This window comes from Streptopelia decaocto, assembly GCF_964273445.1.
Source record: "Streptopelia decaocto genome assembly, chromosome: 3".
NCBI lineage: Eukaryota > Metazoa > Chordata > Aves > Columbiformes > Columbidae > Streptopelia > Streptopelia decaocto.
Window position 1 is genome coordinate 57,516,338 of NC_138656.1, and position 20,761 is coordinate 57,537,098.

General features: G+C 39.7%; 1 protein-coding gene across 1 annotated transcript in view; it reads left to right on the forward strand.

The window, feature by feature from the left end:
* TULP4 (TUB like protein 4) overlaps positions 1 to 20,761 on the forward strand; it is a 157,560-nt gene that overhangs the window by 103,374 nt on the left and 33,425 nt on the right. The window contains exons 5-6 of the mRNA XM_082047906.1: positions 15,045 to 15,225; positions 17,594 to 17,728. Of these exons, the coding sequence (XP_081904032.1) occupies positions 15,045 to 15,225; positions 17,594 to 17,728 (316 nt within the window). The remainder of the gene's footprint in view (positions 1 to 15,044; positions 15,226 to 17,593; positions 17,729 to 20,761) is intronic.

Sequence of the window (20,761 nt, forward strand, 5' to 3'; positions counted from 1 at the left end):
GTCATCGGCAGATTTTTACTGTGGTTCGCGCCCAGGTCTTGAGTCTGGACTTTGAGCTATAAGCTTCTTCAGCTAATTCAATAGATAGGCCTTTTGACTGTGATTCTGCATGCTTATTGTAGAAGACTAGAAGTTGATTTTCTCATTTCATTGTGTGTCTGTAGTCCTGCTCCTGTGGAGGGATTTAGGTGTTTCCTGCTCGTGTGCACTGTAACCATAATAGGAAGACTTTACAGGAGTGGATCTTCTGTATCTCCAGCAGAGTGCCACACTTGGGTTAGACTCAGATGGATGGGATCACTCAGGAGTGTGACCTTCCTTTCACTGGTTTGAAATGTGGTTGGTTTTTTCTTTCAGGAATGTGAGAGGCTGCAGTAAAGTCTACTTCATCAGGGTCATGTGGAGTATTTTTCTGGTGAGAAGGCTCACCTAGGATCATCTAGGGACAAAACTTATATTTGAAATGAAAAGTAAATTTGAAATATCAGAGAATGCTGTACCCTGTCTTGTGACAGTTCTGTGGTGTTGTACCACACTTGTCTGCAAAGCAGGAGTATACATACCAAGTAGACTGAATGACTTCCCAAGTGCAAAGAACTTGAGTTTTGTCTAGCCAAAGGGTTTATTTATAATTATAGAAGCATGTCAATAAGTAGTTGAGGATTTTTCCTGAGCTGACAAGTCATATAAAAGATCTTTCCAGTGCTTCATCTCCTTTCCTGTGTGCTTGCTCAGCTCCTGGTGACATTTTTGTATCAACTTCTGCTGCCCTTGGGGCATTCTTTCCTTCTCCCAGATTTTACCAATTAAAGAGGCTTATTATCTCTGTTCACAGTGACAGAAAGGCACAGTGAGAACTGTAAAAGAGTCTGATTCACTTCTTGTTTATAGCAATATATTGTAACCCTGTGAACTTCACTGGGATTGTTTCTGGTTTTTACCTCCTTTTTCATGTTGCAAGCTTTTACTTGTTGAAGTTGAGGGACTGGCCAAGATTCTCTTTGGCCTGGGCGTGTGTGAAATTGGCCAGTGCGTTTTCTTCTGTTTGCTTTGAAAATAGATATACAAGCAGTTAGCTAATTTGATTAGCATCCTGTGGGGTACAGCCTTAACTATTCTGTGTGGTCTCATTGCAACACAACATGCATTAGTATTAACAATGCGTAAATGCAGGTCTGAGTTTCAGCCTGTTCTGCATCTACTTATATCAAATTCTGCTCTCTGTAGAGTAGAAAAGCAGCACAGCGTTATGAACAGATACTGTGGTGCAGGAGGTCTGTATGTTGGGTTGTTTTTTGTTTTTGTTTGTTCGTTGTGGGTTTGTTTTGTTGTTGTTTTGTCATTTGCAGTAGCTGTGCAGGAAGGCAGTCTCTGCTCTGTTAGTCGCTCCTGTAACCAGCACTTGACATCCCTACTCCCATGGCAACCACAGGCGCTTTAGCATCTTTTTCTCTGACAGGCATGAGGCAGGGGCAGGCTCCGGCTCCTTCGCCTTGCCTGCAGCACCCTGCCCGCCTGCAGCCCTTCAGGGTAGAGCCTGGCATGCAGAAAGGAGCTTCATGTGAAGGAGGGGATGCACGCAACTCTCTGGGTGCAGCAGTGTAGTCGGCTGGGATCTCCGTGCTAATATAGTATTTGGTGTCTCACGTGCCCCTGACAGGCCCAGCGCCATGTTGTGCCAAGCAACTGCCATGCCGTAGGAGCTAGGGCAGGGTTCTCACCAGGAGGTAGGAGCTAATTGTTAATAACAAGAAGTGCTGTCAAATGGTTACTGGTGACACCAGGCGTTTCATGAACTTGCCTTTCAGGCTCCTTGGTTTTGGTGTGGCGTTAGTCCCTGGCAGTAGTTTTAGCTGATAAATCCATTACAGTACAGTCTGCTTTTGGATCGTCTCATTTTCATCTGTGGGCTATGATTTGCAGTTGCTACCACCTTTGCAGGCAAATTGTTGTTCTGAACAACTTCTAAGCTGAAAATAGGGATAGTAGCCTTACCTAACTTCCAGAGCATGGGTTAAAAATAAGGAATTTATAAGTGTTTGAAAATGTTGCTTCTCAACTACATCTTCTTTTGTCTGCTGCTCTGGAATGAAGAGTTTAGGCTTCCTTTCACCCTACCTTTTTGGTTTTAATCAGGTGCTGTGGCGCACGTCTGATTCAGACAGGCCTTGCTATTGCAAGAGTCACACTGATCAAGTTTAATTATGCTCAGACATCTAGCTGTGTGGAAAAAAAAAATCTTGAAGGCAGACTTCTAATGAGTTGACAGAATAATGAAGGGAGCTACAAACAGGAAACTGGGGCAGAATAGGGAAGGCAAATATTTACCTTAATTATTATGAATGAAGGGAAGGAAGGACAAAATGAAAAAAAATACAGTCTGAAAAATTTGAAAGTGTAAGCCATGATTTTGGTCTTTATTAGAATACTTCTTGTCTCTATCAATGATTTTTACAGGTTCATGTAAAGGAGCCTTTAAAATCACAGGGAATATCTACGTTTTTGTGTCCTAACATGTAAAAATACATCCTTTCCCCCATCAGTTCTGGATGCAGAGACTATCAAATGACCTTACATATATGTTTACAATAACCAGGACCACTCAGAACTGCATGGTAAGATACAGTCTTTGGGGAAGAACTGACAGACTCACGTTCATTGGTGGATGAATTACTCAAATTACTGGGGAAAATGGCTAGAGGCTTTTTATAGCATTGAAAAAGTGTCATTAATTAGCTAGACGGTTTATTCAAGCCACAAGGACTCCAGACAATGGTTAGATTGCATATAAGGATTTTAACATTGCATGCTGCATAATTGAGCAGTACCACTAAAATGCAAAAAGAGGACATGAGAAGGAGACTACAGTTGTCTTTCAGGATAAATCCGCTTGTTATATAAAACAAACAGACAAACAATATGCGCCACGGCTTAATTGTCTTTAATATTTTGGACTATTTTTAGAAGTGTTTCAAACCTTTTGGGCAGATATGCTATTAAAATTAATGATTTCTGCTTGCTTGTGCTAAGAGTTCTGTGTTTACTATCCTATTGCATCCTTTTATAGGCAAAATATGTGGGGGTTTTATATATACTTAAAATGTTTAAATGTTTTTTGCAGAGACTTTGTATTCTGGTTTTATATATTTATACGTGCTTGAAGACAGTAACACTTTGTTTTTGTTCTTTGTTTGGTGACTTGATTTTTATGATGCCACATAATAGTTTCAGACAGATTTTGTGTGGAAAAAGTAATGTCATTTTTAAGTGCTAGTTAGCCTTTCTTTCTTCCATCTCTTTTTATTATGTTGTTTTAAAGCTGCATTATGCAGCTATTTCTGAAATAATAGATTTCATTTTTTTTTCTCCCAGTGTCTATGCATAGTTTTATCGGCATTGTCTTTCCTTTTTTTTTTTTTTAGAATTGTCTTTTCCTCTTTGCCTTTTTGTCTCAAGTAGGTTTTCATGCATCGTTCTGCTGAGAATATAGCTTCCAAAAAGGAGAAAGAAAAATAGTTAAATAGCTTGGTGCATTGTGCCTTTTTATAGCTGTGCTCTCCTTTTCTCCCTAGTATTGAGCGGCTCCACCACAGATTCAGTACTCAGCTGAAGACTTTATAGGCTCTGCCTTGAGTTTTGGGGAGGGTAGAGAACAAGGATATTCTCCCTGGAGCCCCTGAGGTTCATCTGCATCTTCAGGAGCCATGGCATTTCTCTGTGGGTTGATTCCAAGCAAGGTTTTTCCTGCCAGAAACCCTAGTCAATACTGCACAGTTATTGAGTGCATAATTGAAGGAGCAGAGCAACAAGGTGATGCTTCAGTGTGCTTTTGTCTTCCCACTCGCTTCATCTGTGCCTTGCCTAATCTTTCCCTTGATGCTCTTCATCCAGCCTGTAGTGGCAAGACACTGAGAGAGCTGATGAGATGGTGCCATTTGTTCTTGTCATGAAGGCTGTAACATGGGGGATGTTTATGTGCTGACAGCATCGTAGCTCATGTTTTCTCAGTAGCTCCTGCAATGTTTCATGTCAACAGTATTTCAGATGAGTCTTGCAAATAATTTTTTCCCTTAATGACTCTGTCTGAGAGGAGGAATACAACTGGTTTAGTGTTTTGCTCATCCTTGTAGACAGGGTATCTGATGTTTGATACTGCAAAAAGTGAATGGCTGAATTGATATCTATATCCTCTTGAATACACAGTGTGCTAGAACCTACAAATCACCTTCAACAGTGTATCTTGTAACTCCTTACCTTGATCTGACATGACCCTCAGACAGGATGCAATATTCTTGTTTTAGTTAACCAGTATCTGGGGTTTGTTAAGCTCTGTACACTCTACCATGTCTTCCCCTCCCTCAGGAAAGGAAGGAGGTCAATGGCAGTGACAAACCCAAGATGGAGGGAGAGCTAAAGACTCATTGTGCTATTCAGTGAATGTGTCCACTTAGCAGTGTTATACCCAGTACTGTTTTGTATTTTTGGAGAATCGCTGTTTGAGCCAGCAAAGTAGAGATGAGGAGAGACAGAAATATAGCCAGTCTTTGTGTGGGAAGTGTCAGGAAGCAAGAAGTCATTTGCTTCTCCTCTCACCTTGCTGACACTTGTACAGAAAGATTTGCTCATATAGCCCGAGGTCTTACGTTCTTTGGAACAAGAAGTACTTATTTAAAACTGTGTTTCTGAAAAGTGCTGTGTTAGGCTTCAGCTGTAGGGGCAAATAGTAAGAACGAGGATTTGCAGCCATGTGCAAAGTAGCAGCACATACTTACACTACTTTTTAGCCAGTTCAGGGAAAAAAAGGGCACCTCCTGCAGGAAGCTGCTCTCTTCCTAAGGAGAAGTCGCATGTAAGGTAGGAAAATTGCTTTAATTTCTTTATTCAGATTTTGAGTTGGTCAGGAGAGGGCATGTGAGGGGAACTGTAATTCTTACAGAGGAGGTGCTCTCCAAACTGTGAGGGGTTTTTCAGAAACAGTTTGTGGTACTCCATTGCCAGAGCTATGTGGCTGAGAACACTTTGGCCTCAGGACCCCTTTGGTTCATCCAGAGCTTTGTGGTCTTTTCAGTTCAAAAGAAATGTAGCTGCCAGAGTTCTTAATTTAAACTTTATTATCACTGGGACTTGATCCGTCGATATTTTGGAATTACTAAGAAGACCAGGAGCCAAATGGGGTCTTGAACTTGGGTCAGATGTGTTCAAGCTCGTGAATAGTCTGAAATCTTGGTGCGGGGAAAGGGGATTAAAGTGCTTGAATGTGGAGGAGAAGATTTGTGGATTTCTCCTCTAGGTTTTGTCTGGGAGAGCAAGGCCAAGTTTCGTAGTAAATTGGAGATGAAAGCTGATATTTTTGGCAAGTGATATCACATGGTCTTTCCATTGATTTGACAAAAAGAGATAGTATGCCAATGGCAAGTGGGAACAGTGTCTCTTTATTCTCCAAAACCTTTCCCATGAGTGTTTCATCCTGCATGGATTCAACTTGAGCTCTCTACATTTTGTTCAGAAGCCAGTTTCTTGTCAGTATTCAGATGCTGAGGGATTGTTGGTGACTGCATCAGCTGAAAACAGATTAATCCTGCCTTGCTTTCCTTCCTTTTGGGAGGATAGTCATTCTTCCTCAGTGGTAACAGTTTATTACTCAGCCTGGCATCCTGGGGTGTATTAGAAGGGGAGTGGTTAGTAGATTGAGAGAGGTCCTCCTTCCCCTCTACTCCACCCTGGTGAGACCACATCTGGAATATTGTGTCCAGTTCTGTGCCCCTCAGTTCCAGAAGGACAGGGAACTGCTGGAGAGGGTCCAGCGCAGGGCAACAAAGATGATTAAGGGAGTGGAGCATCTCCCTTATGAGGAAAGGCTGAGGGAGCTGGGTCTCTTTAGTTTGGAGAAGAGGAGACTGAGGGGTGACCTTATTAATGTTTATAAATATATAAAGGGTGAGTGCCATGAGGATGGAACCAGGCTCTTCTCGGTGGCAAACAATGATAGGACAAGGGGTAATGGGATCAAGCTGGAACACAAGAGGTTCCACTTAAATTTGAGAAGAAACTTCTTCTCAGTGAGGGTGACAGAGCACTGGAACAGGCTGCCCAGGGAGGTTGTGGAGTCTCCTTCTCTGGAGACATTCAAAACCCACCTGGACATGTTCCTGTGCTACCTCACCTAGGCGTTCCTGCTCCAGCAGGGGGATTGGACTAGAAGATCTTTTGAGGTCCCTTCCAATCCCAAACATACTGTGATACTGTCTCTGTGTTCACTCAGTTATACTTAACCTCACCTATTCTACATATTTTCTGACCATGCAGATTATTCCTCTGTGCCAGTACCCAAGACCTAAAAGGAGAATGCACAAGTTGAGGGGCTGGCTTCCATTAGCATACAGCTTAACCTAGGGGCTTCTTGATTTTGTATTATGAAATTCAATACAGCAAGAATCTTGCTTCTAAGCTGCTTCATAATGCATTTTCACTGGTTGTTGTGAAGTAATACCATTTCAATTAGAATAATAAAAATAAAAATAAAATAATTTTTAAAAATAATAATAATTAAAAAAAAAAAACCCAAACCAACTGAACAGAAAAAACAAACAGCAGAAGCTCTCAGGCTTCTAAGCTCTGAAGGAAATTTTAGCTTCAGTAGTCAACATATCTTTCACGAAATAGCTAAAACCTGGCTCGGCAACAATGCAGGAGGCTGCCAAATGTATCTGTTGACTTCTCTGTTTGATTGAGTGGTTGTTGGTAAAACTAATTGTGTTTTTTTATCTAATAGCACCAAATAGTTGGTTTTGTTGCTATATATAATTGGATATATGTGAAGAATATGTGTTTTCGTAGACATGTGTGCACTTTCCTGGCAGAGTTTAGTGAGAAAACAGAAAACGATGCTGCTTGAAGAGTGTTCCAGAGGACTTCTGCTGTGGGAGCTCAGTGATCCAGGCTCAGAGTTGTGTCTGTGTTAAAATTTACAGAAGATGTTCTGTAGAAGGTGTTCCAGCTGCTGGCTTTTTGTTCATTTTGCGTACTACTTTGAATGAGGTTTGAAACCTGACACAAGTTAAAAAAAAAAACAACTATTTTTTTAATCTACAATAAACTGAAGTATGTTGTTAATTCAGTAAACATTATCTAGAACGGCAACTCTTTTCACTTAAAAATCTAATTGTTATAGAATGCTATCTTGAAAAATATCTCAACACTCAAGAAAGAATATAGAAATGTGTGTGCCTGGAAACAGCAAGTCAGAATTAGTCCAGGTATAATTACAGAGGCATATAATGATCAATCTTTCTGTGATTTGCCAGAATGCTTTTGAATAACATTATCTTCAGCTGGACAATTGCTTCTGTCCCCACATGTCCAGAGTAACTGTATAGCCTGGGATCCTGGGTTTGAGACTGTGTACATTTTTGACTCCTGAAACCATGTGCAAGGCCTGTATCTCACTTACAGTCATTCATCTGTGTTATACTATTTTAGAGAGAAATAAAGCCAGTGCAGTTTGAATCTCTAGGTTTTAGTATTTCAATATATATTAAATGGATCTCCAGTGTATTTACTTTGTCTTCTCATTTGAGGGCTTTGTAACAGATATCTAGACCCTATGGACTTCATAAGAGAGAGAAGGAACAAGCCTGAAAGTAGGTAACTAAGACAGTGCAGCTTTTGAAAACATTCGTGATCTCGAATCAGAATTTCACTGCTACATATATATATATGCAGTTAGCTAGGTGATCTATGTATTGTCCATGTGTGGGGCTGGTAACTCCTCATGTCCAAAAAATCTTATCTGTTTTTTTCAAGCATAAAGGCAGTCAGTGAAAACCTAGTGATTTCCTCCCAAGCTTGTTTGTGAATTGTGGTGATGCCTCTTTTGTGTCAGTTCAAGAAATAATTTTACAGTGGTTGAATTTTTAATGGAAATAAAAAGTATTCAGCAGGAGAGCAGCCGTCTCCCTCTCTTGTTCTCCCTTTCTCTCTGCATTTTGAGGTAAAAAGAAGGAAAGCCAGAATTACCACACTGAGAAAAAGCAAACTTTCACTTTTTAATGTATTCTAAGAGGCAGCCGCTGCACTGTCTCCTGCTTTGTGATGGAGAAACAGTAAATAGGAAGAGCACAAGGAATACAAAATGCTAATACCACAACTAAATGGACTGCAAAAGGTTGCAACTTGGCCTTTGCAAGACCAGCGTTTTTTTGTTAGGCTAATGGATAAAAATGTTTAAAGGCAATAATTTTCCAAGTATTTCCGATGTTCCTAAGCCTACCTGCATAAACAGAAGTTTGATCTGTCATTTTGTATACAGAGTGTTTCAAAAAGATGGACCTGATTTGAAATCACTGTATCTCTGAAATTTGGTTCATCTTTTTGAAACGTCCTGTATTAATCCATTTACAGTTCAGTTAGTTTTGGATCAGCAAAATAGATTTACCTCTATTAGTATGGTGCCATCATGGTGGTGACTGTGAAGACTGTTCCTATCATAAATACTAATGTTTGTCCAGAAACCTAAATCAGAACTGATTCAGCTTCCTTAAACTGCTCACCATTTTCTGACAGTACAAATGTCAGTGTTTATCAGTGTTTTTGTAGAACATAATTTCTGAAGTACAGTGCTGACATTTTTCTTTGGGGCAGTATGAGGAGAGAAGACTGAAGGAAAAAACAACTTTGAAAAGGGGAACGTCAGGGAAACAACATTGGATGAGGCAGCTGCAAATGCAGAGGTACGCAGGGTGAGCTGTTAGTGGTGTCATTCATACAGGAAGATGTGTGCTCCAAATAGAAAAGGAACCAGAAATGCAAACAGTAAAAGAAAATGCTGAAAGGGCAAGGTTTGCAAAGTAGGTAGGTGGAAGAGGAATTCTCCAGACTTTGGAAACATAGCCCTGGAGAATGTTAAAATACAAAAGCGTAAGTTTTTGTGAGGTCATTGGTGGTTTACTTGGTCACAAGATGCTGATGAGATTTCTGCCCTGGACTACGGCTTCGCTGTTGAGAGAATCCTCACTGAGCCTGAGGGGTCCTGGAACACGTTACTTTGAAATGCACCAAGTCCCTCTGTCTGGTACATCCAAAGATTATGAAGGATCTTCACTATGAAGTAACTTAGCTGCTAGCAGAAATAATCACAACTCTGTTATAAGTCTTGAGGGGCAGCACTATTTTCCTGCAATACATTTAGAAAAGGTTTTAACTTAGAACATCCAAGAAATGTGCAAGTAATGTTTACATCTGCACCTTGCAACTGGGTAAAGAAAAAATTGAACACAGAATCACAAAACACCTGTAAACTGGTCTGAAAGGACCCAGGTAGGGTGTTTCTTCCAGAGGGAATGTCTCTCAGAAGTTTAGGCATGTGTCATTAAAAATGATGGCTAGAAAATAAAATAGCTGAAATTGTATATTTCATTCTGAAAAAGTCAACAATTCCAATGCAAACAGGCCCCCTTTATTTCCTGACAGAAATACCTGCATGTGTGCTTTGACATAGTGGGGATATATCCTTTGCATGAATTATTTGGCAGGTGTAGAAACCCCAGCGAATTACACCACCACATATTTTACTTATTGTGTTTGGATGACTTAGCAGTAGGAAGAGAAGAACTGGCCAAGAATTAGTCTGCAAAGAGGAAGACTAAGTAGTCAGTTTGCATTATCAAAATGGGAAGAGCAGATTTGCCTTAATGTCACGCTGTGTATCTTACATTATTTTTTATTTAAAATACTTGCTGTTTTTTTACCATATTAACTCTTGTGAGACAGCAAGATTTACAGATTACATACAGTTATTTGCATTACTTAGGGCTGTAGAAGGCTTGAAAATTTCAAGTCCAATAGAGCTCAGTTTGCTGGACTGCTCCAGTAAGCGACTTCTAGGACACACATAACCCTTTGCCTTTTTCTGATGTCATCAGTCACTTCCTGGAAGAACTTAGTGTGGTCACTTTGTCTTTCCACCTTCCACCTTTCCTATGGGAGAAGGAAGAGATATAACTCAAGAAATTGCTCAGTGGAGTTACCATAAAGCTGGCAACTTAGCCACAGCTGAGGGAAGATTAGACCACCTGAGCTTTCATGACAGATGACATACATTTTCAGAACATTTCAGTGTATTAAGGAATTTAAATGCAAGCTGCTAATGCACCTTACATAGTCCAGCAAAGCAAGTTCTGCCTTCCTGTGAAAATTTTGGTTTTAAAATAATCAAATTATAGTAAGATGGGAGTTTACTAGATCCATTTTCAATGCTGTTTTAATTAGCTGGGTCTGTGAGTTGTTTTGCTTCCCTTGGTTGTCAGATGTATAGCCTTTGTAAAAAGTCAAAAAGGTTCTTTTAAAAATCCTGGGCCAACATGGGTAAAGCAGATGTTTCTTTTCCAACCTCCTAGCATCACAATACTGGAATCTCTGACTTTAAAAGCACCATCCTGAAGTAACCTCCAATGCCTTTATAGTTCTTCCAGTAGCTATAGCAAGTCCAGCTTCCAATACTTCAACTTGAGCTTCAGTTAAAGGCTTGGCCATTGCCCTGAAACAGAATGGCAGCCCCCACTCCAAAAATGTCTTGATCAGACTTCCTAGGAGTTTTGTTTAACTAGCAACATTAGAAACCATCAGTGTTAGGACTAAATGTCAGGAATGGAACATCTTATTTCATCAATATCTTTCTGCAACAGTATTGACTGTTCAATTTGTACAACAGAAACCTGAGACTGGAAATAATTCTCTCTTTCGCCCCTAATATATACATCAAGTCATTGAATACATTATTGCTGGGATTGGATTGTCCTCAGTTAGTATAGAAGTCAAAATGACTGTACCTCTGGAAAGCTGCTTTGAGAATGACAGGCTAGGATGTAGGACTGGACAGTGGGTAGGTTCCCTGTGGATATAAGGCAGCACAGCTTCATTGACCTGGTGAAATTGTTACCATTTATAGACTTTTCTCAGCTACTGCATATAATCAGAAGTGCTGAAATTGCGGGACTTCCCCCTTTCCTACTGGGCTAGTGTTTTCAAATTAACATAAAGCTTGAGCATTCTTACTGTTGATTAGTTCAACTTGCGTACATTAAACCAAATTAAATAGCAACAAAATATATTTTGTGCAAAAATAACATCACTGTTAGTAAATTACAGTTCTCTTATGAAGTAGTGGGCCTCCTGAGCTGGACCTTCAGTGCACCAGCTCTGTGGTTGCTCTGTTGTAGGTCTGTTGATCTCAGAGCTGCCAACCCATTTTCTGCTAATGCTGTACCTGGTCCGGACTCATTACAGCATCACACCAGATCTTACGGGAATAGCGACAGTTCAGCGCAACAGATCCGCATATGGCAAAATCACCGAACAGGTCCAAGTTGTTCCTCTTGGACTGAGTTTTTTAGCTTCTTGTCTGTTGTAGTATTCATCTCTTTGTGAAAAAATAACTTCAGAGCAAAATATTTCATCTTTAGATTACCACCTGTCTTTTAGGAATTGGTACGTTTCAGACTGAAAACTGAAGACTATCTGAAATCTTTGGCGTTTAAAGGGATTGCAATCTTGAATGATAATTTCATGGATATTAGTTTAGAAGCTGATGAAAAACCCTTTTATTTACCAAAGCTAGCTTGTGAAACTCAAGTCACCACAGAGGCTAAGAAGTCAGCAGATGTCAGAGAAGGATGTTTTTCAGGTATTCAGATTTGTAAAGTTAAGTAGGAATCACCCCAAGCTTGGGTTTCGTGGAGAACCCAAACCCTTGTGTTTCAGGACTGAACCCAGCTTTCAGTTCTTGGTATGCTTATAAAACTGTGTGTGAATTATCCCAGTGCTGTTTATCAGAGTTTTCCCTTCAAAGAAGACAGCATCAGGGCACTGTTGGAGACTGCTCTGCATTTGTATGACCTTTAATCAGCTACAGCTTCATGGTAGTGCAGGATTCATTATCTTTTATATGTTTTGTAAAGAAATAATGTATTTATGTTGTGTAACTGACTCACACTTTGAATGTACTGGGTGACTTTAGGTATTTTATTATCAGGAAATGCATAATTCTACAAGTGGTAATGCATGTAAAAAACAGTTGAAATAATGAACAGTATGAAAGGAGAGGAGATGAGACAAAAGAAGAGTAGAACTAGGGGCCAAAGAAGCACTTCAAAATAAGTATTTGGTGGGGTTTTTAATTACTATGTTATCATTTAACTTCTGTATTCAAGCGTTAACAAACCAAAAGAACTTGTTCATTACCATTTTTCCAACATCCCTGCAGACCTCCTAGATCTGCAAATACCTGAAAAATATGAATTTAGACAGCTAAAATACAGCCTTTTAATTTTTTCCGGCGTACCCTGTGGCTCAACCTTTTTTCTGAAGGTCAAAAGAGTTCTATTCATCTGACATAAGTGGCTTGAGTGTGGCATTTATAACTTGAGTAATGTTATGGATGATAACACCATTAGACATTTTTACAGCTTCAGCAGGAACTCAGCCAGCAGGACTATCAGCCTGATAAATGCTTTCATCTTAAAGCTTGTATTGCTACAATAACCCCCAAACTTAAAGCTGCTCCTTGAAACCTATCGCCTGGCTAAAGAGATGGAGAGTGCCCTTGATATTTCTGGGTTTCTAAAGAGCTCTCTCAGGTTCCAGTGCAAGAATTAAGATGCCCACATGCAGCTGTTCTGGTCTGAATTGGAAATTACTGTAGGACTTTGCAATTTTAAATTAGTTGGGGGCATTGCTACTCGAAAGAGTTAGTTTTAGATTGAGATGAGACTGAACTGTGGGTGATGAGTCCCATAAAGTGTTTCTACAGGATTTTAAGAGGCAGAACTCTTATACTGCTATTTTCAGAAGCAATAGTTTCACCTCCTCTGTCTAGATATTTTGCAGTTATAAAATTCCTGAAAGACTGGTAAAAAACTAATCTACAGAGTAGGCTGAAAGTGGTGTGAGAAGTTAGCAATGACAACCAGTAGGATTTTGGCTTTGTAGAACAATTTTGTTTTGTAGAGATCTGACAGTGGTTATGTTCTGAACGCAGATAGTGAAAGTGGCCATGTACTGATTGTACATGTAAAACCAGTTCAAATAATGAACAGTGTGAAAAGAGATGGGATCATACAAGTGGAAGAAGAACAGAATAAAGGGCCACAAGGGGACTGTGAGATGAACAAAGGTTAAGTCTGCTCTTTTAAATCTAAGAATAGTGATCTGAGGCTTGTAGCAAACTTTAGCCACTGTTTTAACCCAGCAGGCACAAAAATATTTGTAATATGTAATGATGACAGTTTAGGCAGCCAGATACTGTTTTTTTCATTGCTTCTGATAATGTGAAACAATTCCATGGATTTCCTTAAGATTTTGATGACTTCATTGGAGTTTCTCTGTTAATATATTGTTCTAGTTTACAGCCTCTGTGTTTCCCCATCATCACCTTGATCACAGAAAAAGATTTAGTCCTTATTTTTGACCAAGACTTTTTAAGCCATACTTTCTTTCTGAAACTGTCAAAACTGCAACCATGAGAATTGCTTCCTAGGTGAGTGCTGTTGTCTAAGTCTGATATAGTGCACAGTTTGAATGCTGCAAGTCTGGCACAACATCTCAGAAGGAAGACAGAAATGAAGGCCTCTCACAGCAGAGGTCACAAGGGCTTTGAACAACAAGGGAGATCCTAAGTAGACTACAACTAATCAGCTTGGAAAAGAGATGATAAAGGGATTAGGTAATAGAGATCTATAAAATTGTGACCAATGTTAAGAATGTAAATAGGGAACAATTATTCTGTATTTATTTCCAGTGTTAAGAGGTAAAGGTTACCAAGTGAAATTATCAATTGTCAAAGAAGAGGCAGTATTTTTTGCTGGAAGCTACATGAGTATGTGGAGGAGGTGCCTGGTTAGTGCATCCTCATCTCTTACTCTTCCCCAAACACTTGACCACTGTTAGAGATAAGGTATAAGACTAGATTAATTTTTGATCTGAGCATATAATCATTAGAATCTTAAGTTTAAATGCACCAATAGTAAGTGGTAGACTGAAGGGCAAGTATAAGATTTGACCTTCCTTTTAGCTTCAGCTTTAATGCTGACTAGTTTTCAAGTTTATGAGTGCCTTTAAACTTGCTTTAAAACATTATTTGCCTCATATGGAATTACATGATAGAAGCAGCAGCCTTGCCTAATGCATTTATTGTTTTATGGATTTATTGATCCTTATTACCTGATGTTTTTATAAAATTAATCACATATGCAGGATCCTAACTTGCTTAAAGCCTCAAGATAGAAAATGCTTATAAAAAAAGAAAAAGTAGGTTCCAGTCAGTCTGACTTCAGTCAGCATGCATTGGCTATGGAGCAGTTTAGGGGCAAGAAAAAATAATTGTGTTATCCATTTTGTGTTTGAAATGGTGGGTAGAAGCTCTTAATCTCTTCCTGAATGTGTAACATACTGCCTTCCTCTTGGGCTATAATAATGTACTCCCAGTTGACTGATCATGTTGCTCTTTGCCTCTGATTTTGGGAGACGTTTCCCACCTTCTCTCAGCTCATCAGCTGAATAACCTGTCCTTCTCTATTCAACTTTCTATTTCTCTCAAGCTGTTTGAAATTGCTAAGACCTCATTTTTATCAGCTGTGCCTTTTGATATTGGTATGACTGATACATACCTTGGTTTCTGCCACCAATTTTAGAAGTTTCCATATAATCCAAGAGTACTGCAGAATCTGTGGTAGCCCTTCTGGCAGCTCACTTGGGTGATAGTAATGGCCAAGTTAAAATAAAGTGTAATGGCTTATTTTAAATGGAACAAAATGCACCACACTGTGAAACATGACTTGCTCACAGATTTCAGGAACTTACCTTGTAGACCCTGGTGCTTTGACTTCATTCTTCATATACATCTGTGATTATGATATGCTGTTGTGGCACCGTTTCACATCCCTGACTGCTTTGCTTTCAATTAATTTCCAGTGTAGCTAGGTTAGTTACAAGATGCCTTTGAAGGAGTGGCTGAGGTTTGGTGAGACTGAGGGCTGTTCTGTTATTTTCAGGTACTGTTTGGCACTGCTGATGGACAGGTTATCGTCATGGACTGCCATGGCCGAATGCTGGCCCACGTGCTCCTTCATGAGTCAGATGGGATCCTCAGCATGTCCTGGAACTACCCCAGCTTCTTGGTGGAGGACAGCAGCGAGAGTGACACGGACTCTGACGACTATTCCCCACCACAAGGTAGTAGTGCGTGCATGTCCTTCCACCGCAGGTTTGCAGGCACTCATGAAGGTATCTCAAACACCAGGGAGTGGTCATGCTGTACTGAAGCAGCAGGATGTCCATGTTTTCAAGCTGATAGAAGCTAAAAGTTGGTGAGTTCCTGTGCAGATAGTGTGGGGGTTGCAGCAAAGGGCTGCTATGGGGGAGTGGGTTCACTCCCAGCTCTACCACCAGGCCAGCCTGGCTGTGTGGCTTGCTACAGGCCACACCCTGTATGTGCTGCTCTGCCTCTTTTTGCATAAATGAGATAACAACACAAAGCACAAAGTTTTTAGTGAGGGTGAAAAACACTAGATAGGGGCATATCAGGTTTCACTGATAAGCAGATGTGACATACTGCAGTGGTCCATATGTGCCGAGGCAGCCAGAGAGCAGCCACTGAAGTTAATGCATTATTACATAGATTCGTGTGAAAAGACTAGATACAGCAGAAAGTACTACATCTTTAGTTTTAAAGAAATCCTATGAAGCAGAGATAATGCTTATCATCGTAGTCCCATTCCTTGATAGTCCTGGCATAAAGAGCTCAATAAATTCCATAGAAGGATTGGAAATGAAAATATTTCTTGCAATTACACAGGGTAGAAGAAGGGTGACTGGAGCTGTCTGGAGTTAATAATTCCCATGTTTCAGGGCACATTGCCAGTTTGAGGGTCAGGAAGAAATCCTTCTCTCCCCTTAAGTATAAATGTTTTTGTTTTAATCTCTTTGGAAATCAATAGCAAAGACCTAGGGGGGGGCCTAAATTAAGGACTAATATAACAGTGATTGTACAGTGACAAATTTAAATACATAATAGCTAGAAATATTATGAATCTGCATCTCAGATCTGAACCACGGAACTGAGGACTCTTGCAGTTTTAGTTCTAGTTTGGACTCAGTCAAAAAAACTGCTTTTTTCAAAATCATATGTGTATGTGTCAATATAATAAGCACATGTATTTAAAAAGTAATGATAGAAGATAATGTGATCATCTATTAAAATGTTAGCATCTTTTTGAAGTCAGTTTTGTTTTGGCTTTCATGCCTCACTTTTGCTACTGGGTGAGATTTCTTGCCTTAGAATATTTTCAAATTTCCTAGTAAGTTTCTAAAGCAAGACAGGAACAACACTAAATTGTTTTTTTTATTGCTTTTTAAAAATACTGAGATTCCAGTTGGAGGATGGTGAAGCTGGAAAGTACACAGATAAGAACTAAAATGATCCAAATGTGCTGGCTTTTTCTGAGTCAGTCGGAGAGGTGGGTGGACTCATTACAAGCCTACAAGTCTAATTTAATGATTACCCAAACATGATATGTTTTCTTTAGAGCAGATGCAGCATAAACCTCTCAAAGGTGACAAACCTTTGACTCACACAGATGTGTGGGAAGTCTTGGAAGTTTGATGGGTTTTTCTTATCAAATTATATACACACGGAGATGGTAATTACTAGACTTCTCTCTCCAAAGTGCTTTTTGATCAGCTTTTTTGCAAGTTCAGGAAGCAATACCACTCTGAACTGGCTGTGCCGTTTTTGTTGACTGAAAAGTTGCTGGCTGGGCCTTGAGAGGTGCTTTATCAGTGGCGTCTCCTGTCAGAACTTGTAAACAAGAAGAGTTAAACAGCGAGTGCTACAGATGGTGATATTGGTCATTAAGTAATTGAACAAGGGAATTTCAGTGAATACTGAAAAACAAGCCCAGAGGGGCAGAGATTTTGTAGAAATGGTTTTAGAGCCGTGTTTCCATTTGGGCTCATCTGTATCTTTGAGTGCACCAGTGCACTCCTGGTATGCAGAATGGCAGGTAACTTTTCATGCTGCTGCCTAGCTCTTAACATTTAGAATACAGTAATTTGTGAAAGGTCAGTGTGTTCCCTTGAAGTTCTTACAATGTCTCTATGTGTCTTCAGGAAGAGTCCCTAGCACTTACTCAAGCAGGAAGTGTATCTAACAAATAGCTTTTAATGTGATTATATTGTTTATTAAACTGGTTTTCAACTTGAGTCCCAAGGAAGCCTTCCAAAACATTGGTTTTCAATTTGTGGAGACTTTGGGGAGTTGACAATGGAGTAAGATTGAAAACCACCACTGTCATAAATCACTCTGAATATACTGCAGTAAAAAATTCACAAAGTAAAAACATTGGGGTTTCACAGAAGCAGACAAACCAACTACCTAAACCTGCCTTGCTTTTGTCCATAAACATTGCAGAAATAAATAGGTAGGGTTTGAGGCTTGGAACCACTCCTGGTGTCAGTAGGCTGCAGTACAGTGTATTTCAGCGTGGGTGTAATTCCTTGTGGTTGTTTGCCTTTTGCTCACTCCAGAGCCTTGTTTTTGCAGATGGGCCAGCTGCATATCCAGTCCCGGTGCAGAACACCAAGCCACTACTTACTGTCAGCTTCACATCGGGAGACATCAGTTTAATGAACAATTATGACGACTTATCTCCTACTATCATCCGCTCAGGGTTGAAAGGTACAAAAATAAGCCATTTCAGCCCCTTCCTATGCTCTGTTTTTCTTGTATTTTTGATGATGTGTGTATGGGTTATGTTTTTGTGGTTGTCTCTCCTAACCCAGAATAATTCAACCACCGTTATTGCCATTTCTGGTGGTGACACCTGCTGGTGTGTGTTTGAAAAAATGTTTAAATTTTTAAGATCGTGTTTTTCTGGCAGTTTTGTAGAACAAATTGATCTGGATGCTGTTTTTCAGCTGAATGTGCTAATATGTTTATGGTTTTTGTGAATGCCCCTGCTATGTAACACTTCCTTTCCATTTTTAATTCACAAGGTCTCCTCCCGTGGTTTTGGTAACCAGGTGTGAATCACAGTGCTGCTTTGACTCCCACAAATTTGGGAAACTTGCTAGAATTATTAATTATCAAGAGGCAAGTTATTGTGAGAGAAGGAAAATTCCACTGATTAATTACTACGCATCTTGCTAAGTGATGTGGATGACTGTTTGTAAGATCAGTATTCCATGTAGAATCTTTAATTCACATTGAATTTTTTACTCTTCTTACCTATCAAAAACATCCCTTACTTTGCCAGCACTCTCGGTACAATTTGCAGTGCTTTGCCTGGAGAGAAGTTTTAGTTCACTATGTCACATAAGCATATACTTAAAAATAAGTTTCATTGATTCATTTTCGTCTCCACAGGTAAATTAGTTATATATTGGATGGAAAAAAAACCAAAATGCTATTGGAGCAGACTCTCAGCTGTTCTGTAACAGTGGGATATTTTTGTTGAAAAGTTGCCCTAACACCAGCACAATAGTTTTTGGATGATCCGCTATGTAGGATAGTCTTAGGAGGTAAAAAAATCACCATTGAGGTTTCTTTTCCACTCCTGCTTCCATCTGTGCCAACACAAGAAGTGCATGGCTGGCAAAATGCAGCATCATGAGGCAGCCCTATGATCCAGAAAACTTCTTCAGCCAAAAGGAGGCCTGAAATCTGGGAAACTACAGCCAGTTTGGAGAAGCGCTTGTGATATCCACCAAAGGGACTGTCCAGCATCTCTACAGAATTATAGTAAATAGAATGGGCAGTAGTCTTGAGTTGTCATCTAGTGCAGCTTTCAGCTGGAAACAGTAGGAGAAACAAACCCCGTCTTATTCTCTGTTTAGACTTGCAGGGCTCTATCTTGCTGAGGTTGTCTGTCCTGGTTCTCTTTCTCTTTCCATGTTGACTTTTGCTAATGGAGAAAAGATCTCTTAATTACATCACCCTCCTCTAGCAAAATATTAATGTGCAAGCTAGAGTAGAAATATTTTTATGAATTGTAAACTATGCAACATACTGCTGGATTGGAAGTATGAGACAGAGAATTGTGCTTGGGATATCACTGTATGTTGCTTTGGAGCACTGTACAGTGGAAAGTACTTTACCTATCATTTTATATAGAAGTACACATTTTCTATATCTTCTTATCAAAATTTTTTTCAAGTGACTGTAATTTCGCTGTCTTTTGTAACATGCAAGAATGTGCAAAACCACCAGCTCAGGATCTTCATCCTCTCCAGCCACTCTGTATTCTGAGAATGGATTGTTTTCAATATTGTTTGCAAGTCTTAATTCGTGTGGTTTTGTTTGAAATCTCAAAGTATTGCTTTGTTGTCTCTGCAACAGATGTCCTTGTCTTTATGGTTGCTGTAGTCTATTCCATGTGTTTTTAAAGCAGACAGCTATAAAATTATTTCAAGCAATTGCAGTATATTTTTGTCATTCCACTAGCTTTGAATAGCTGTCATTTTACTGGGAATATTTATATTAAATTGACATAGAAAAACTTTTGCCCTTGGATGAGAATTTCGTTATTCAAATACAAATTCTCTTTATCCAGCTTGAATGCTCCTGGAAGTTTTGTCAGTTCTAGTGGAGGTCCTGACATGTTCAGTTGTATCCTTTCTCTTTTAAGCTTTTTAACTCAGTGATTTTCAGTGCACTGCTACCTGAAGGACTGCTGAACTACATCTACTAGTTGTAGTAGTTAGCTGCAACAACTACCTGCAGAGCTATTGCGCGTTCAGAGTGCTGTCTGTTCGAAGTTCACTGGTACACATGCCTGTAGTGGCTGGCAAGTAGTTTTGTGGGGTGACTCTTGTCCACTGATTCACTTGCAGACCGTTAACCTAGATGAAACCTCCATCTGCTTTTCAATCTCTGTGCTTGTGCTGAGAACTAGTTATCAGTTGAGCTATTTCACATCAAGGTTTGATAGTCATTGGAGATGCTGTTAGCATAGAGCCTCGCTGTCTCAGAGGGGGATGCTGCAGCCCACATCCAGCCCTTCACTGCCTTTGCAGCACCTAAATCTAGGAGACTTGAGAGAGAGAGAGAAAACTGCTGGATGCAGTAATTGCTCCTGTTCCTCTTGGTATGGGGATTGACTGAAAGTTTTACCCGAAGACATGTATCCAAAGGAGATTGTTTTTTCACTTTATTAATTGTGTAGTTAAGGCAGTTACTACGAGTGGGGTTGATCAGCATGCCTCATTGCTTTCTAACCTGCCTGTTGTTACACTCTCTGAGAAAGATGAATTAAATTCCACTGTAGATTATTTAGAGGCCTGAGGACTAAGAGGAAAAAAAGAGGCATACAGTGCCTAGCTGTGAAAAAATTATCTTGAGGAACATGCATCTTGCCTCTGATAGGTACAGAAGCACAATTCCCATGAGAAATTTCAGAAAGTTGAAATAAGACAAAACCATTTTAAATTTCACATAAAAGTCCCTGAAAATGACAAGTTGACAACTTGAAACAATTTTGAGATCCTTCCTGGCAACTCTCATTTCTCTCCTGCTTCTTCATTTGAAGACAGCTTCTCGCCCACAAATGTCTTCAAAAGGTTCTTGGCAGATTGAGCATCGTAGAGCACAAAAGTTTTGTCTTTACCTCCACTTTGTCTCAGCACAAAATAACTGCCTTTCACCTCTGATTTTAGAGTAAAAAGGTTTAAAGAGTAGCTTGGTATTCCTTGCACATGCAAATCTGCCTCTGAA